General features: G+C 39.3%; 1 protein-coding gene and 2 pseudogenes across 1 annotated transcript; 2 read left to right on the top strand and 1 right to left on the bottom strand.

Moving 5' to 3' along the window:
• Positions 1-4,762: 4,762 nt before the first annotated feature.
• On the bottom strand, positions 4,763-7,264 carry LOC111430178 (geraniol 8-hydroxylase-like). The gene is made up of 2 exons (XM_023066340.1): positions 6,166-7,264; positions 4,763-5,423 (listed from the first exon to the last, which is right to left on the bottom strand). The coding sequence occupies exons 1-2, from the start codon at positions 7,135-7,137 to the stop codon at positions 4,800-4,802; spliced, it is 1,596 nt and encodes a 531-aa protein (XP_022922108.1). The 5' UTR covers positions 7,138-7,264; the 3' UTR covers positions 4,763-4,799.
• Positions 7,265-7,664: 400 nt separating this feature from the next.
• Positions 7,665-9,494, top strand: LOC111430402 (annotated as a pseudogene).
• A 2,088-nt stretch (positions 9,495-11,582) lies between these two features.
• On the top strand, positions 11,583-18,017 carry LOC111430225 (annotated as a pseudogene).
• The last annotated feature ends 809 nt before the right edge of the window (positions 18,018-18,826 follow it).

Here is an 18,826-nt window from a genome sequence, read left to right as displayed (position 1 = left end):
CAACTTTTAAGGCTAATTAGTTTATGGTTCTTTAATATTTAAAAAAAAAAAAAAAAATACATACATTCATACTAAAAATACAAAATTTGAACCTTTACATAATCAAATAATGTATGTGCACGTTGTTACGATCGCACAACAATGTACACACTCGATTTAGATGAACACAAAGAAATAGGAGAGAGAGAATGCAAGGAGAACTCTGGCTAAAGATTTGTATTGATGAGCATGTATAAGAGAGAATACATAGAATCAGCTCCACCCGATGGGATATATATATAGTTTAGTTTACTATATATAGTTTTACTAGATTTAACCATCTACTATATATAGTTATTTACCCGATATAGCTTTACCGAATATAACCATTGATTGAGCTATAAATAAGCCGCAGACTCCATAACCTAACAATTTTCCACTTGGAGACTGATCCAGTCAACTAAGAATTTCATTCTCAAACGATCATCAGCATCTTCACTGCACTATACCAATTAAGGCTTTGCATAGTCTCAATTTTCCAACATTAACACATTTTGTAAACATGTCTGCCGAATTCTTTGCACCCTCTATCTTCTCCAAACACATATCACCTTCTTCCACTAACCTGCGAGTGAAATGGTATCACCTTCTAATGTGTTTTGTCCTTGAATGATAGACTAGATTTTTCACCAACTGTATGACACTCTAACTATCTGTATAAAGAATCTTCTTGCACTGCTTCCTGCCTAATTTTTTTAGTAGTCTGTCATCCATATCATCTCCTTTCTAGCTTCAGCTATTGGCACGTACTTAGCCTCAATAGATGAAAGAGGGACGCATTTATGAAGCTTGGACATCCAGCTCACTACTATTTCATCTATAGTGGAGATATATCCAGATGTGCTCTTGCTAGAGTCTACATCTCCACTCACCTTGCATAACTACTTTGCCATTGCCATAACGAAGTGAAGTATTGGATGTACCTCTTAGATATCTCAGAAGCCACTTCACAGCTTCCCAATGTTCTTTCCCTAGATTTGCCATGTACTTGCTAACAACTCCCATTGCATGTGTTATATCAGGTCTAGTGCAGACCATAGCATACATCAAACTCCCAACTGCAGAAGCTTACAGAACTGATGTCATGTGCTCACGTTCCTAAACTGTCTTGGGAGATTGCCCCTTTGACAATTTAATACGATTTGTCAAGGGGGGTAGTTCTGGGTTTAGCATCATTCATCTTGAATTTGGACAACATTTTCTCAATGTACTGCTCTTGGGATAGATTTAATGTGCCAGCAGATCTATCTCGAGAAATCCTCATCCCAAGAATCTGTTTCGCTGCACCCAAATCTTTCATCTCAAATACTGAAGACAAGCTTGCCTTCAAGTGGTTTATCTCCCTCATACTTGATCCAGCAATTAATATATCATCCACATACAGGAGTAGAAACACATAAGAATCAATATATTTCTTGATGTAACAACACTGATCCTTTTCACTCATGTGGAAACTACTCTTGCACATGAAAGAGTCAAACTTCTTGTACCATTGTCTCGGTGCTTGTTTCAGTCCATACAAGCTCTTATTGAGCTTACACACCATGTGCTCCTTGCCTGGACTGCAAACCCTCCTGGTTGTTGCATATAGATCTCCTCATCTAGATCTTCATGTAAAAACGCCGTTTTTACATCCATTTTCTCAAGGTGCAAATTCTCCTATGCAACAAGACTCAGTAGAATTCAGATAGTAGTTAATTTCACAACTAGAGAAAAGATCTCAGCATAATCAATGCCTTTTCTTTGTGAATATCCTTTAACTACTAACGGAGCCTTAAACCTCTATCTGCCATCTGGTTCAGCCTTGATTCTGAACACCCATTTGTTCAATAGAGCTCTCTTTCTTGTAGGTAACTCAGTCAGCACCCATGTACCCACGTATTATTCTTTTTAAGTGAGCTCATCTCATCATCCATGACTTGCTCCCACTTGGTTGAATCTTCCACTTGTAGGGTCTCATCAAAAGACTCTAGTTCTCCTTCGTCAGTTAGCAACAGATAATGTAATGAGGGTGAATATCTATCTGGTACTCTGATAGTATTGGATGATCTCCTCAACACCTGCTCAGGTGTAACTTGCTCCATGTCTGGTTCTTCAACAAGAGGATCAAGAGTTTCTTGAGCTTCTATTGTAACATCACTGTGTGAATTTTCCTGCCATTCAAGTTCAACTCCCACTTGCTTTATAGTGTCAGAGTTATCTTCTCTTTATCCTTGTACAGGACATTTTCATCAAATGTCACATCGCAGTGTCTTAGGATTTTCCTATTCATGTCATCCCAAAACCTGTACCCGAACATGTTAGAGCCATAGCCTATGAAGTAGCATTTCATAGCCTTAGCATCAAGCTTATTCTCTTCTCTGGATCAACATGAACATATGCAGTACAACCAAAAGTTCTCAAGTGAGAGTACTTGAATTCTTTTCCTGTCCATACTTCTTCGGGCAATTTGAACTTCAAGGGTACTGACGGCTCTCTATTAATCAAATATGCTGTTGTGTTCACAGCATTAGTCCAGAATGTTTTTGGTAGTCCAGAATGAATCCTCATGCTTCTTATTCGCTCGTTCAATGTTTTGTTCATCATTTCTGCAATACCATTTTGTCTTGCCTTACTGAGAATTGTTCTTATTAATCTAATTCCCTCAGCTGCACAAAATGTTTTAAACTCTGATTTGTTGTACTCTCCTCCATTGTCAGACCTCAAGCATTTGATCTTCAAACCGGTTTGATTTTCAACTTTAGCTTTCCACTTCTTGAAGCTGGCAAACACATCTGACTTATGTTTCAGAAAGTAAACCCATACCTTCCTGTTGCAGTCATCGATGAAGGTGACGTAGAACCTTGATTCACTAAGTGATGAAATTGGATATGGTTCCCAAATGTCTGTATGGACCATTTCCAACGCACTTTCTTCGGTTCTCTGGCAGTTTTTGTGAAGCTAACTCGTTTATGCTTGCTCATAACGCAATTCTCACAAGGACCCACATCAATAGATTTCAGACCTTCTAAAACTCTTTTCACAATCAGCATTTTCATTTCTTTCACGCTCATATGTGTCTATTGTGTCATAGAGACTTGAATTTGAAGCACTCTCAACAACAGCAGCTATGTTCATACACCCTGCAGTGGTGTATAAGGTTCCAGATTTTGTGCTACGTGCTACCACTATAGCACCCTTCATAATCTTCCACGAACTCTTCCCTAACTCTGTTGCATAACCTGTGCCGTCCAACTGACCAATAGAGATTAGGTTCTTCTTGAGACCAGGAATATATCTGACATCCTTTAATGTCCACTGATTTCCTGCTAGAGTTTTTATGCAGACATCCTCTTTTCCTTTAATCTCCAAATCTTTGTTGTCGGCAAGATACTCCTTCTCAAAATTTCCAAACTTGAAATTCCGGAACAACTCTTTATTTGGAGATGAATGAAAAGATGCACATGAATCCAAAATCCAGGATTCATTCAAACTGTCCACGCTAAGAATTAGAGCATCCCCAATGTCTTCTGCTGAATTTATAGAATCATCATCGTCTCCAGATTTGTGATTCTGCTTCCTCTTTGGTCTTGTGCAATCTGTCCGAAGTGACTTTTTTCTCCACAATTCCAACACGTTACATTTGGTATATTTGGAGATTTTTCTCGGTTCTTTGATTTTGATCGCCCTTTGTTTGGGCCCTTTGGTTTACTTTTTTCTCGTTGGTCAACACTGAGAGCACTACCAAATGAATTTCCAATTTCTCGTTTGCGAATACTTTCGCTGAGAACTACATCTCGAATTTCATCAAACTTCAGTTTATCATATCCTCGTGAACTAATGATTGCGGCAAAATCAAAGCTTTAATTTCAGTTGACTTACGATCAAAATCAAAATCACTTACGATCCTCGTGAACTTCAGTTTATCAGATCCTCGTGATTAGTATCCCACGACTCGAGTAAAGATGACATCAAAATCAATGCTTTAATTTCATCCTCGAAATTAATTTTCACCGAACTCAATTGACTTACAATCATATTGAATTCATTTACATGATTAACAACATATCCACTTTCAGACATTTGTAGATTGAACAATCTTCACATCAAATACACCTTATTCATAGCTGACGATTTTTTTGTACATATTCGACAGTGCCTTCAACAGATCTGACGTTGTCTTCTCTAAATAGCGTGAACTGGAATAGCCCTAAGGCTTTTCGATCCTTGAGCTTCCACTACTCCGTGGTCATGATATCCGGCATCACTCCCAACAGGGGTTTGTGAAGATCTTTCTAGTACAAATATCTTCAATCTACATCTTCCAGAAACCGAAATCGGATCCATCGAACTTCTCAATTCTAATCTTTGAACTTTCCATCTTCACAGATCGTGGTGAATTTCGCCTAGCTCTGATATCAGTTGTTAGGATCGCACAACAACGCACACACTCGATCTAGATGAACACAAAGAAATAGGAGAGAGGGAGAATGCAATGAGAACTCTGACTAAAGAATTTGTATTGATGAGTATGTATAAGAGAGATCACAGAGAATAGAAAATACATTTTCAAACTCCACCGAAACGAATATATATATATATAGTTCAATTTATTATATATAGTTTTACTAGATTTAACCTTCTACTCTATCTATATATATATAGCTATTTACCACGCTCTCCATGTAACAGTTGACTGACCTATAAATAAGCAGCAAGTCTATATAACCTAACACACTTATTAGTATCAAAATTTGTATGGTTTGGAGATACCAATAAGCTTAGTGATACAGAGTGGGATCCGATAGCCTGGGCGTTGGGATGAGAACAAGAGGTGTCTTCATCTTCAAAACAATCCCAAATTTCTCCTCAATTTCCAGTTTCTTACCCTCTTCCACCTTCCAATCAAAGGAATGCAAGAGCGTAGCAAGCAAGTACATGAACGTTCTCTCCGCCATGCCTATCCCTGCACAGTTTCTTCTGCCCGACCCGAATGGGAAGTATCGAAAATCACTCCCACCAAAATCCCACGTCTGGTTGTCCAGAAACCTCTCCGGATCGAACACCAATGGATTTTCCCATTGGTTGGGGTCTCGCTGAATGGCCCACACGTTGATGAACACTCGAGAGCCCTTTGGGATTGTGTATTTGGAGATGGTGGTGGTCTCACTTGGGGAGTGTGGCACTAGCAGCGGTAGAATTGGGTGCAAACGCAATGTTTCTTTCATTACGGCCTTTAAATATGGCAAACTATGAATGTGGGACTCCTCCACCATGTTGTCTTCTCCCACCACGGCGGCTACCTCTTCCTGTGCTTTCTTCAGAGTTGCAGGGTTGTTTATCATCTCTGCCAGCGCAAACTCTACGGTGTTTGACGATGTGTCTGTCCCGCCAATCACCATATCCTACCAACACAACCCATTTTCATTTCTCAAATTTCTCACTTCAATTTTCTTATTCACAATCTTATCTTATTTTAAATGTTCAAACTAATAAAAGAGAGATCTTTTATAGCAAAAAAGAAAAAATTGATCATTTAATTTTTCAATTCTGCTGCAGTAGTTGGAGTAAAATAGGCATACATGTCATTAGTATTTAAAAATCACTACCAATCTTACTAATTACATAAAATATGGTCTACATTTTGTCACTGCTACCCATACTACCTATTCTATTGTGGGTTCAAATCTATTAACTTGTTGTTACTAACTCTATTAACTAATCCTCCTAAAGATGCTATTGTATAGGATCTAGATTCATATTAGAGTCATGACTTTAAGTTAACCATATAAATATAATCCTCAAATGTCGAATAAAAAAGTTATGAATCTAGAAGGTGTAGGCAAAAAGTGACTCAAGTGCGAACTCGGGTGTACTTTGTTTTGAGGGCTCTAGAGAAAGAAGTCAAGACTCAATTAAAGGGAGGTTGTTCAAGGGCTCCTCTATAGTATATTTTATTCGAGGAGAGGATGGTTGGGAGGAAATCCAATATTGGCTAATTCAGAGGATGATCATGAGTTTATAAGTAAAAAAATATCTCTCCATTCGAACAAGAGGTTTTGAAGAAACCCAAAACATAGTCACGAGAGCTCATGCTTAGAGTGAAATAGTATCGTATCATTACGATATTAGATTAAAATTAGTTACCATGAGCAAGGCTTTGAGATGGATCATGGTGAGAGGAGTTTTGGAGTCGCCGGCATCTTTCATCTCAAGTAAGAACTGCAAAAAATCATGATTCTGGGCACTCTGGCCGTCCTCCCCACCCACAATTTTGAGTCGTTGATTGATCATGTTCTCGAAAATGGTATCAAATTTGAGAGCAAGCTTGCGCATCTTCTTTTCAATGCCTTGGAGATCGAAACGAGCCAAGCTTGGAAAAAAGTCAGAAACATTAGGCTTACCAAGTAGCTCAGTGAAGTCAGAAACTGTCTCTCTGAACTCAGCTGCAAGGCTATCCCTCTGGTCCCCCTCCATTATCCCACCCCACAACATGCCCGTAACCACATTGAAAACCGTCAAAAAACCTTGCTCGCCCACATTCACCGCCGACCCGGCTCGCCCATACAGGTTAGCAACGGTGTTTCTGACCTCTCTACGGCGGAGATCGTATACGGACTCCAAAGTGGCGTTGCTCAGCATCTTGACCACACAAACTTTTCTCAACATTCGCCACTCGCTTCCATACGGGTTCCAAACTATGTTGGAACCGCCGTACGTGGCGGCTCTCCCAGCCTGAGGAACGTCACGATTGGCGAACGTGACATCGTGGTCTTTCAAAATCTCGCGTGCCACGGAGGGTGAATTGACGATTATACCCACCTTATTACCCAATTGGAGCTTTACAATTGGCCCGTATTTCTGCCCCAAGTCTCTGAAATAGGTGTGAAGTTCCGGGTCCAGAAACGGCAGGTTTCCAAGCAGGGGAACTCCCAGAGGACCTGGTGGTAGAGGCACGCGCCGACGCGTAACTTTAGTATAGAGGAAAATTAGTAGACCGGCGAAGAAGACGGTGAAGAGGAGACGGGATTGGTTATCGGCGGCGTCAATCCACCGCCATGGGAGCAAGAAATTGAGGGAATCTATGAGGGTTTGAAGAGAATTCGAGGTGGTTTCCATGGCGGAGTGGTAAAAGAAGGAGAATTAGGTGAAGTTTTGTAATGTTGGCGAAGGGCGGCAGAGTGTTCGTCACCCTACAAATTAGGTGAAGTCTGATAAGGAATCTTTGGCTCTGCTTTCATCTCCAAGTGGGATCAATTATCTATGAAAACATTACTACTTTTTTTTCTCTTTATTATTTTCATCCAAAAAAAATATATATTTTTTTTTCTATCTTACAAGATCAATCACACCCACAAACCCACAAACGTAAATTAAATAAAAAGACACAATGCAATGATTTACAAGGTTCAGAGATAAGAAATTATCATATTTTAACTCATGAATACGGTAGAAAATACTCATTTTAACCATCCCTATGTCCTATCCTAATTGTTTATTTATTTAATAATAATAGTAGTAGAAGTAATAATAATAGTTAATAATTTTAATAGACACCTAATTGATAATTTTAAAATATGTAGTTAGGCTAGGTTAAATTATGAGAGTTTCTTTTTTCTTGGAAGCACTAATTGATCCGTCTGGAAGTTCAACCCACAGCCATACATTTCTTTATCTATCTTGTCTCTTTCTTTCTCCATTCCGCCATGGAAACCACCTCCGATTCTCTTCGAGCTCTCATAGATTCCCTCAATTTCTTGCTCCCATGGCCGTGGATTGACACCGCCGATTACCAATTCCGCTTCCTCTTCACCATCTTCTTCGCCGGTCTATTAATTTTCCTCTATACTAAAGGTACGCGTCGGCGCGTGCCACTGCCACCAGGTCCTCCGGGAGTTCCCCTGCTCGGAAACCTGCCGTTTCTCGACCCCCAACTTCACACCTACTTAAGAGAATTGGGCCGTAAATACGGGCCGATAGTAAAGATCCAACTCGGTAGAAAGGTGGGTATAGTCGTCAATTCACCCTCTGTGGCACGTGAGATTTTGAAAGATCACGATGTCACGTTCGCCAATCGTGACGTTCCTCAGGCTGGGAGACTCGCCTCGTACGGCAGTTCTGACATTGTTTGGACCCCGTACGGAGCAGAGTGGCGCATGTTGAGAAAAGTTTGCGTGCTGAAGATGCTCAGCAACGCCGCTTTGGAGTTCGAATACGACCTCCGTCGTAGAGAGGTCAGAAACACCGTCGCTAACCTCTACCGGCGAAGCGGGTCCGCGGTGAATGTGGGAGAGCAGAGTTTTTTGACGATTTTCAACGCGGCTACGAGCATGTTGTGGGGTGGGACAGTGGAGGGGGACCAGAGGGATAGCCTTGCAGCTGAGTTCAGAAAGACAGTTTCCGACATGACTGGGCTACAGGGAAGGCCTAATGTCTCTGACTTTTTTCCAAGCTTGGCTCGTTTCGATCTCCAGGGCATTGAAAAGCAGATGCACAAGCTTGCTCACAAATTCGATACCATTTTCGAGAATATGATCAATCAACGATTGAAAATTGCCGGTGGGGAAGACGGCGAGAGTGCCAAGAATAAAGATTTTTTGCAGGTCTTACTTGAGGTGAAAGATGGTGGCGACTCCAAAACTCCTTTCACCATCACCCACCTCAAAGCCTTGCTCATGGTAACTAATTTTAATCCCCTTTTTTTATGTTATATTACTAGAAATTTGAGGAATGGAAATGGGTTGTGTTGGTAGGATATGGCGATTGGGGGGACAGACACATCGGCAAATACCATAGAGTTTGCGCTGGCAGAGCTGGTAAAGAACCCTGCAACTCTGAAGAAAGCACAGGAAGAAGTAGCGGCCGTGGTGGGAGAAGACAACATCGTGGAGGAGTCCCACATTCATAATTTGCCATATTTAAAAGCCGTAATGAAAGAAACTTTGCGTTTGCACCCAATGATACCGCTGCTAGTGCCACACTGCCCAAGTGAGACCACCATCATCTCCAAATACACAATCCCAAAGGGCTCTCGAGTGTTCATCAACGTGTGGGCCATTCAACGAGACCCCAACCACTGTGAAAATCCATTGGTGTTCGATCCGGAGAGGTTTGTGGACAATCAAAAGTGGGATTTCGGTGGGAGTGATTTACGTTACTTCCCATTTGGGTCCGGCAGAAGAAACTGTGTAGGGATAGCCATGGCTGAAAGAATGTTCATGTTCTTGCTTGCTACGCTCTTGCATTCCTTTGATTGGAAGGTGGAAGAGGGTGAGAAACTGGAAGTTGAGGAGAAATTTGGGATTGACGCCTCTTGTTCTCATCCCAACGCCAAGGCTATCTGACTCCACTCTGTATCAGTAAGCTTAAAAAGTTAAATTTGTTAGTGCTTTATCTGCCTAAATACTCATAAGATCTATATACAACTGAAAAACATAATTGCTCACGGCTCAGGGCTCCTCGGTTCAAAGAACTCTTGTTTCTATTTATTGTATTTGTTTCGAAATATTTCAATGGTGAATCATATCCAATATTTGATATAAGAGCGAGGATGCCTAAACAAATATTCTTACCATATAAAGTCATTGAAGGAGATGCGACAACGATAAGGAGCGGAAGGGAGGGGAGAATAACGCTCCAGTACTTGTTATTCACGAAGTATAACTACACAACATGGTTGATAAAGATGTGTGTTAACTTACAGGCACAAGGTGCGTGGGACGCCATTGGGCATGGTGATGACATCGAGTAGCGTAAGGATAGGATGATTCTTGTTGCCATCTACCAAGCAGTCTCGGAGGACATCATTCTCATGTTGGCAGAAAAGAACTCTGCAAAGGCAACATGGAAGATCCTACAAATGATGCATGTGGGTGTGGAACGTATCAGGTCAATGAAGCAAAAGTGAAAACCTTGAAGAGTGAGTTCAATGATATCCACATGATGGATGAGTCTAAAAACCTTGAGAGAAAAGGTAGTGTTAGACCAAAAGATCCTAATTTCACACTATGTTGTGGGCTAGAGATAGAGAAGCTCTACAAAGCTAGACTTTCGGTGTGATCTTAGGGGAACCATACTAAAAACAAAATAGAAAGGGCTTGAAAAAGAGAGAGAGAGTAATGGGCAACCATTTGTCTATATATTGCTTGTGAGCCGCCAAGTACCAGTCTCGCAACCGTACTAGCGCAAAAGGATCGGTCCTTCCCTTGCTAATTGTTGGTGAGTCAATTGAGGACTTTGCCATGAGGTTGATGATGATCGTCAGCGGCATCCATTCGTTAGGTGACAAAGTGGAGAAGATTTTTGTCGTTAAGAAGTTCCTTTGAGTTGTTGCCCCAAGATTTACGCAGATTGTTACCTCCGTCAAGTAGTTTGGCGACCTCAAGAACATATCAGTTGGGGAGGTCGTTGGTCATCGAAGGTTCATGAGGAAAGCTTTTGTGACTACAAAGACAAAGAGGAGGAGAAATACCTCTTACTCACACATGAGAAGTGGCTCGCACAGACGAAAAAGAAAAATGTGGTTGACTTCTTTTTAAGGTACGAGGGGACGTGACAGCCATAACAAGGAAAACAGAAATCGTGAACATGGGCACAAACGTGGCGACAAAGGAGATCGAGACAATACCTCACAAATTCATGCCAATGCCGACCCATAAAAGTATGATCAAGTGTTACTCTTGTAAAAAATATGGGCATTATGCGGCAGAGTCTTGTAACAAGAAGTACGATGAGGAGACAAACCTCATGGTCATGGATGATGAAGAGCCAGCATTAATGTTGGCCGAAAAAATGCCCAACTTATTGATGCTCAATGAAGAGAAGGTTACGGCGAACCCCTCCTTCATATATGGAGAAAACCAAGTGGAGACCAGCATGTGGTACCTAGACAACAGAGCGAGCAACCACATGACCGGAGATGGAGAAATGTTCAAAGAGCTTGATGAGAAGTTCATTGGAAACGTGAAGCTTTGCGATAGATCAATTGTACCGATCCAAGCCAAAAGATCTATCTTGTTCTAGTATAAGAATGACGATTAATATCTATTGACCAAGGTGTATTACGTCGAGTTTGAAGAGTAAAATTATTAGCCTTGGTCAAAGAAGAAGGTAGCAGAGTGGAGATAGTCAGGTCGTTCCTCAAAATATAGACAAAAATGAAACTCTGTTGATGAAAGTTAAATCGTAGCGAAACTACCTGTATAAGATATCATTGAAAGACTTTCAACATCTTACAAAACATCCATTCGGTTTGCAACAAAAAATAAAATAAAATAAAAAAGAAACCAATGAATGGAAAGAAAAAGGGAGAGAAAGGTTCGATCTATAAGTCTGTTTTATCAAACTTATCATTCCAACCAAGGAAGCCCAGAGGAAGGCACTAGGATGTAAGACAAATAAGACTTCAAACTCAACGTCTAAATCAAAAAAAAAAAAAAAATTAGAGGTACATTACAAGAAACGTGTNNNNTTTCAATATTATATATAATACAAATTTATCGTCATTTAATTTTAATATATAATTTTAAAAATTTAAAGAGATTTTTTTTTTTTCTTAAACGGTACTGATTGATCCCACCGGAAGATGAAAGCACAGCCACAGATTCCTCATCTGTCTTATCTCCACCGAGTACGGTGACCAAAACACTGCCGGCCTTCGCCAACATTACAAAACTCCACCCAATTCTCCCTCTTTATCCACTCCGCCATGGAACCCACCTCCAATTCTCTTCAAACCCGCATAGATTCCCTCAATTTCTTGCACCCATGGCGGTGGATTGACGCCGCCGATAACCAATCCCGTTTCCTCTTCACTGTCTTCTTCGCCGGTCTACTAATTTTCCTCTATACTAAAGTTACGCGTCGGCGCGTGCCTCTACCACCAGGTCCTCTGGGAGTTCCCCTGCTTGGAAACCTGCCGTTTCTGGACCCGGAACTTCACANCTATTTCAGAGACTTGGGGCAGAAATACGGGCCAATTGTAAAGCTCCAATTGGGTAATAAGGTGGGTATAATCGTCAATTCACCCTCCGTGGCACGCGAGATTTTGAAAGACAACGATGTCACGTTCGCCAATCGTGACGTTCCTCAGGCTGGGAGAGCCGCCACGTACGGTGGTTCCGACATAGCTTGGACCCCGTATGGAGACGAGTGGCGAATGTTGAGAAAAGTTTGTGTGGTCAAGATGCTGAGCAACGCCACTTTGGAGTCCGTATACGATCTCCGCCGTAGAGAGGTCAGAAACACCGTCGCTATCCTGTACGGGCGAGCCGGGTCGGCGATGAATGTGGGAGAGCAGAGTTTTCTGACGATTTTCAACGTGGTTACGAGCATGTTGTGGGGTGGGACAGTGAAGGGGGACCAGAGGGATAGCCTTGCAGCTGAGTTCAGAGAGACAGTTTCTGACTTGACTGAGCTACTTGGAAAGCCTAATGTTTCGGACTTTTTTCCGAGCTTGGCTCGTTTCGATCTCCAAGGCATTGAAAAGAAGATGCATAAGCTTGCTCACAAATTTGATACCATTTTTGAGAACATGATCAATCAACGATTGAAAATTGCCGGTGGGGCGGACGGCGAGAGTGCCAAGAATAAGGATTTCTTGCAGTTCTTACTTGAGGTGAAAGATTCCGGCGACTCCAAAACTCCTCTCACCATCACCCACCTCAAAGCCTTGCTCATGGTAACACTCATTTTAATCCCTCTTTTTATGTTATATTACAAGTTTATTGTGCTTTTAACTTATATAATTTTTAGTAGATTCCTTAAACCAGATGTATTCAATGAGTCTATAGATCCATCTTTGAAATTTCATCTTAATGGGATAGATCATTACAATGGTTGGTATTCAACCAGGAATTTCTAGTACGCGAGAGTGATCAGCTCGCGTTGGCTACATCCCTGCCCTTTGTACATACTGCCCGTCACTCCTACTGATTAAATGGTCCGATGAAGTGTTCGAATTACGGCGACGTAGGCAGTTCGCTGTCTGCGACGTCGCGAGAAGTCCACTTAAACTTATCATTTAGAGGAAGAAGTCGTAACAAGAATTGTTAGTAGATCTAGTAGAATAGAGTAACTAGTAGAGTTAATAGTAAGTTATGACTTATGCACCAACTACCACTAGTAGAATAGAGTGACAAATTGTGGACCAAATTTTATGTTTGTGGGCCATGTGCTTTAATTGTGAAGATTGCCGGTGATTCTTAATTCCTTAACTTATAGTTAATGTTTGTGGACAAAAATTTGAGAAAGGGAAGTGGGGTTGTGTGGGCAGGATATGGTGACTGGGGGGACAGACACATCGTCAAACACCATAGAGTTTGCGCTGGCAGAGATGATAAACAGCCCTGCAACTCTGAAGAAAGCACAGGAAGAAGTAGCTGCCGTGGTGGGAGAAGACAACATCGTGGAGGAGTCCCACATTCATAGTTTACCATATTTAAAAGCTGTAATGAAAGAAACTTTGCGTTTGCACCCAATTCTACCCCTGCTAGTGCCACACTCCCCAAGTGAGACCACCATCATCTCCAAATACACAATCCCAAAGGGCTCTCGTGTGTTCATCAATGTGTGGGCCATTCAGCGAGACCCCAACCAATGGGAAAATCCATTGGTGTTCGATCCGGAGAGGTTTCTGAACAACCAGAAGTGGGATTTCGGTGGGAGTGATTTTCGTTACTTCCCGTTCGGATCCGGCAGAAGAAACTGTGCAGGGATTGCCATGGCGGAAAGAACGTTCATGTACTTGCTTGCTACGCTCTTGCACTCCTTTGATTGGAAACTGGAAGAGGGTAAGAAACTGGAAATTGAGGAGAAATTTGGGATTGTTTTGAAGATGAAGACGCCTCTTGTTCTCGTCCCGACGCCCAGACTATCCGACCCTACTCTGTATCAGTAAGCTTATCCATGGCTCCTGCTTCTGCCATTGTTGTTCCTTCCAACCTTACAATTTATACTATGTAATAATAGAGTCAAGTTTAGGGGTTATAATTTATACTAAACTTAATGTAACTGTTTTCATATGACAGCTTTATTATTATATATATATGAACAAATTGTGACATATCAAACATAAATACCTTATTGAGCTTCCAATTTCATAAAAATCCAGCATCGTGACAGTTCTTCATTAGTCAAATGAGTTGGATTTGGTTCTAAAATTTAATAACATGCATCAAAATATAATAAAGCTCGGTATGATTGACCCCCAAGAGGCTGGCCTCAAAAATGAAAACACATAATATGAGGCTTTTGGTTCGGTCATATCACTAGGTCAGGACTATATCGCCAAATTTGTAAAATTATAATAAAGCTAGGTTAAGCCCATATTTTTTTTAGGAAAGATAGAGAGTTCCAAACCTTTTGTGAACTTTGTTACGACTAATACCTTTAAAATACATAAATATTATGAGAGTTACCTTGTGAGTGAGGTTAGGGGTCTCCAACCACCTCCTAATTGTAATATTATGGCCATAGAATTGATGAGAGTTAGCTAGGGTGAGGGTCTACTAAAATTTTCATTATTATTATAATTTTTTTTTTTTAATTTTATAGATTTTTTTTCTTATCTTTGGAGCTTTTCTACATATTCAAAAATATTTTTGAACGCTCGCGAATATTCTTTATTTTTTTAATTTTTTAGACAAAGGAAGGGAATCAATGAATTTTTTTTTTTTAAAACAAATTATGTATTTTTTTAAATTTCTTTTTAAAATTTAATAATATTTTTAGACCAGCTGTTTTGATTAATTTAATGGCCATCGATCCAAACTATTCCTAGTCATTATTACATTTTGAATTAATAATTAACAAGTATTTTTAAAATATAGTTAAATTACAAGTTGTTTTGTGTGTTGTTTTTTATTTTAAAAAATTAACTTAAAAAATAATTAATATATTCTTACATTTTAAATTTTTTATATAAAAATTTTCTAAAAATTAATTTTTTTAAAAAAATAATTACTTTATTAAACGTAAATTTTAAAGCATATGTCAGACTAAAATAATAATTTAAAGATAAATTTAAATTTGAAGATTAAATTTATAATCTTATAAAAAAAAATCTGTGTACGTTCACACGTGCTTCACGTGATGAATAAAAAAAGTAGAAGACATGCAGTTGTGACAGATATTTAGATATCTTTTAAATTGCTAAAATATTACATTTACGTAATCATTTATTTAAATTGGATAATGATGGTTGACAATTTTTTTTTTAAATTAAATTACAAAATTTAAAGTTTTTAATTTTAATTTTTTTTAATTAAATTAATTTTTAAAATTAAAATTCATAACTTTAAAACTCAATTTCAAAATCTTAAATTTTGTAATAATATTTCATATCTATTTATTTTTTAATTATTTAAAATTTATATATAAACTCTATTTATTCTATATAATTTTAAGAGATCATACAAATAGTTATAATTTAATCCCAAATTTATTCGTCTTTAAAAATATTTTTACATTTATTAATAATAAAATTAATTGACGTCTATAACTAATAAGAGAGAGTTTAAGAAGAATAAAAAATATATCTTAACCAATTGATTTCTATTAAATTAAATATGGAGGATGGAAGTTGCATGTGGACTGAAATCATTAATTAATTAATTAATTAATTAATTAGTTAATAATTAACCTGGGTTTGGTTAGAAAAATTGATTTTCAATAATTATAACTAATCATTATTAATTATTTATTGTACTTAATTTTGACGTTACTCTGACTAGGTATAATTGATTGATTTAAATTATAATTATAATTAATAATAATGACCTATAATTAATTGATTTAAATTAGAATTAATAATTATTATTATTGTTTTATTGATAATTTTTTCAAATATTTTTTTTAATTTAGCTAAAAAAACTCTATAAAAGGATAAGTTCGACATTTTCAAATTGGACTCCAAATATCGGTAATTACAATGTCAATCTCTGCTTTCCTCTGCTCATTTTGGTCCCTTGATTCGGATGAAAAACAAATTTCAACCGCCATGTTCTTGGTCTTCGTCGTCACTTTTGCTCTTTTCTGGTTCCGACCAAAAGTCCGGCGTCCCTCTTTGCCTCCGGGCCCCCGTGGCCTGCCGCTGGTCGGATACCTTCCATTTTTATTGCGAAATGTCCACCGCACATTCGCCGATTTGGCCGAAATCTACGGCCCTGTTTTCAAGGTCAGGATTGGGAACAAGCTGTGCGTCGTTCTTAACTCCCCTTCCTCCATCAATGAAGCCTTCCGCCACCACGAAACTGTCTTCCCCAACCGAGATACCACCGTTTGTGCTCTTCTCTGCAGCTACGACGGCTCCGGCATTGTCTTCACCCAGGACGGCACGATTGGAAGAAGCTGAGGAAAATCTTCGTCCGCAAAATGCTTAGCAGATCATTTCTCGATGCGTCCTATTCTGTGCGAAGACAAGAGGTGAGAAAAGTGATTAAAGGCGTGTTTGAATCGGCCGGAACCCCAATAGACATCGGCAAAGTGGGTTTCCTTGCTACTATGAAATCGGTTTTGGCAATGACATGGGGCGATTCAGGGCGGCTGATCGGAGAGGATGGGATTGATTTGGATGTTAAGTTTAGAGCAGTGATGGATGAACTGGCGGTGCTGCTTGGAACTCCGAATTTGTCGGATATTTTCCCGATATTGGGTCGGTTCGATTTGCAGGGAATTGCGAGTAGAACGAACAAGGCGATGCGTGTTTGTGATGAGATTCTGAATACCGCCATTGAAGAACAGAGGAAGATGGGAGGAAATGGTGTGATAAAGGGAGGATATTTGCAGTTGCTGTTAGAGCTCGAGGACGACGAAGATAATTCAAACCCCATTACAGATGACCAACTCAAGGCCTTGCTATTGGTACGATTTTAACTCGACTTAGTAGAATAAGTTACTAATTTATGGAGTAAATTGAGTAGAATCGGTACTACAAAATAAATAACTAACTTATGGAATAACTATAATTTGTCGGTAGATTTAATATAATAAGTTAATAATGAATAAACTCCAATAGAATTGATAGTAGTTGACAAGGATGGTTGGGAGAAAGTCTAAGATCATTTATAAGTAAGGATATTATGAGGCTTTTTGAAGTCACGAGAGTTTATTCTCAAAATGGACAAACCATTGTGGAGGTTAGTGGTCTTTAACCGAGTTTTGGAAGCTAGTTAGTGTGTTCTACGTGTATGTCCACAACTACAACATCAGAAAGAATTGAAAGGTTGGATCGTGTATTTGGGTATGTCTATGGAATTATTAAGGACATGATCATTTGTGTATGGTAACAGGACATGGTCATTGGTGGAACCAAAACAACAGTGACAACAATTGAGTGGGCGATGGCGGAGCTAATGCAGCATCCAAACACAATGAAGAAGGTGAAAGAAGAGCTAAGAGAAGTGGTGGGTTTAGACGCAGCAGCAGAAGAATCTCACATGTCCAAATTAAGCTATCTAAATGCAGTGGTCAAAGAGACGCTTCGTTTACACCCACCTATATTTCTCTTGGTGCCTCGTAGCCTCACCAGCACAATCACCCTTGAGGGCTACTCCATCCCAAAGGGTTCCGCCATGTATTGCAACATTTGGGCCATTCTAAGAGACCCTAAAGTTTGGGAGAACCCCTTAAAGTTCATGCCAGAAAGGTTCTTGAATGAAGGTGGTGGGAAATACGAGCTTGGTGGGAGTGCCATGGAGTTCAGCCCGTTTGGATATGGCAAGAGGTCATGTCCAGGGATCCCTTTGGCTGAAAGGATGTTGATGCTCATATTGGCGTCGTTGTTGCATGCTTTTGAGTGGGAATTGCCTCAACATTCAGTGCTTGATTTCGATGAGAAGTTTGGAGTTGTCAACAAGAAGTTGAACCCTTTGGTTGCTATTCCCACGCCAAGGCTATCCAATTTGAACCTCTATTCGGTTTGAATAATACATCAGTGGTTAGTTTGAGATCGTTATAAGTTCTCGACAACTCGAACCGAAGTAAATAAGTGTGCAAGTAATTTTAAATTTCGTATAAATAAATCATAATGTTAGATATATGAATATTAGATTGTTGTGATTTGGCTATATGATGATCGAAGTATACAAGCATTATGATCGGGCAGAAGTAGCAAGTAGGCTTCAATCTTGTCCCACTATAATAGTTGGATGCAACAATAACTATTTATTTGTAAACACTCCTCTCTCTTCAGCGGTAGGTCCAAATCAACAAGTTGGTGGCAAGATCTACCTAGATGACCCACCCGAGTTTTCACATAAGGAGTAACCGCATGAAACTCTGATGGGTTGTACTCAAGTCTCGAACTATCACTAACCGATATGAAAGTTGAAGCGTGCTTGCATTTAATGAAATTCATGTAAAAATAGAAGAACAATAGGGGCACAATTTACAAATTGATAGACGACAAACTAGTAAAAATATATAGTCGAGTTCATAAAAATATAAGGTATGAGAAATACAAGCCACTGATCTATCTCGATCCCTAAAATCCTGCAATTCAAGCATGCTCTTGATCGCTCCATCTAGCCTTTATCTGAAAAAATAAGTCACTTGTTTATAGTTTTCTTAGTTTGTTCCTAAATCTTATTTTTATTGATCCATTCATCGTGTCTTATTCGTATTTACGAGTACATTCCTAAGTTATAGGCTTTCCTACGCTCTTCCCCCAAGGTTCACTTTTAAGTTCAACTTAAGGAGAAAAAAAAAATAGAAACTATAAAATTCTTCTCTTTGACCTTGTTGAGCTATTGATTCTCGTGGCTCAATTCTTCTGAGCTCATCTTTTTAAGAGGGTTTGTTCATAGGTTTT

This window comes from Cucurbita moschata, unplaced genomic scaffold (genome assembly GCF_002738365.1).
Source record: "Cucurbita moschata cultivar Rifu unplaced genomic scaffold, Cmos_1.0 Cmo_Scf00033, whole genome shotgun sequence".
Classification (NCBI taxonomy): Eukaryota; Viridiplantae; Streptophyta; class Magnoliopsida; order Cucurbitales; family Cucurbitaceae; genus Cucurbita; species Cucurbita moschata.
This window is presented reverse-complemented; position numbering and strand designations above follow the sequence as displayed.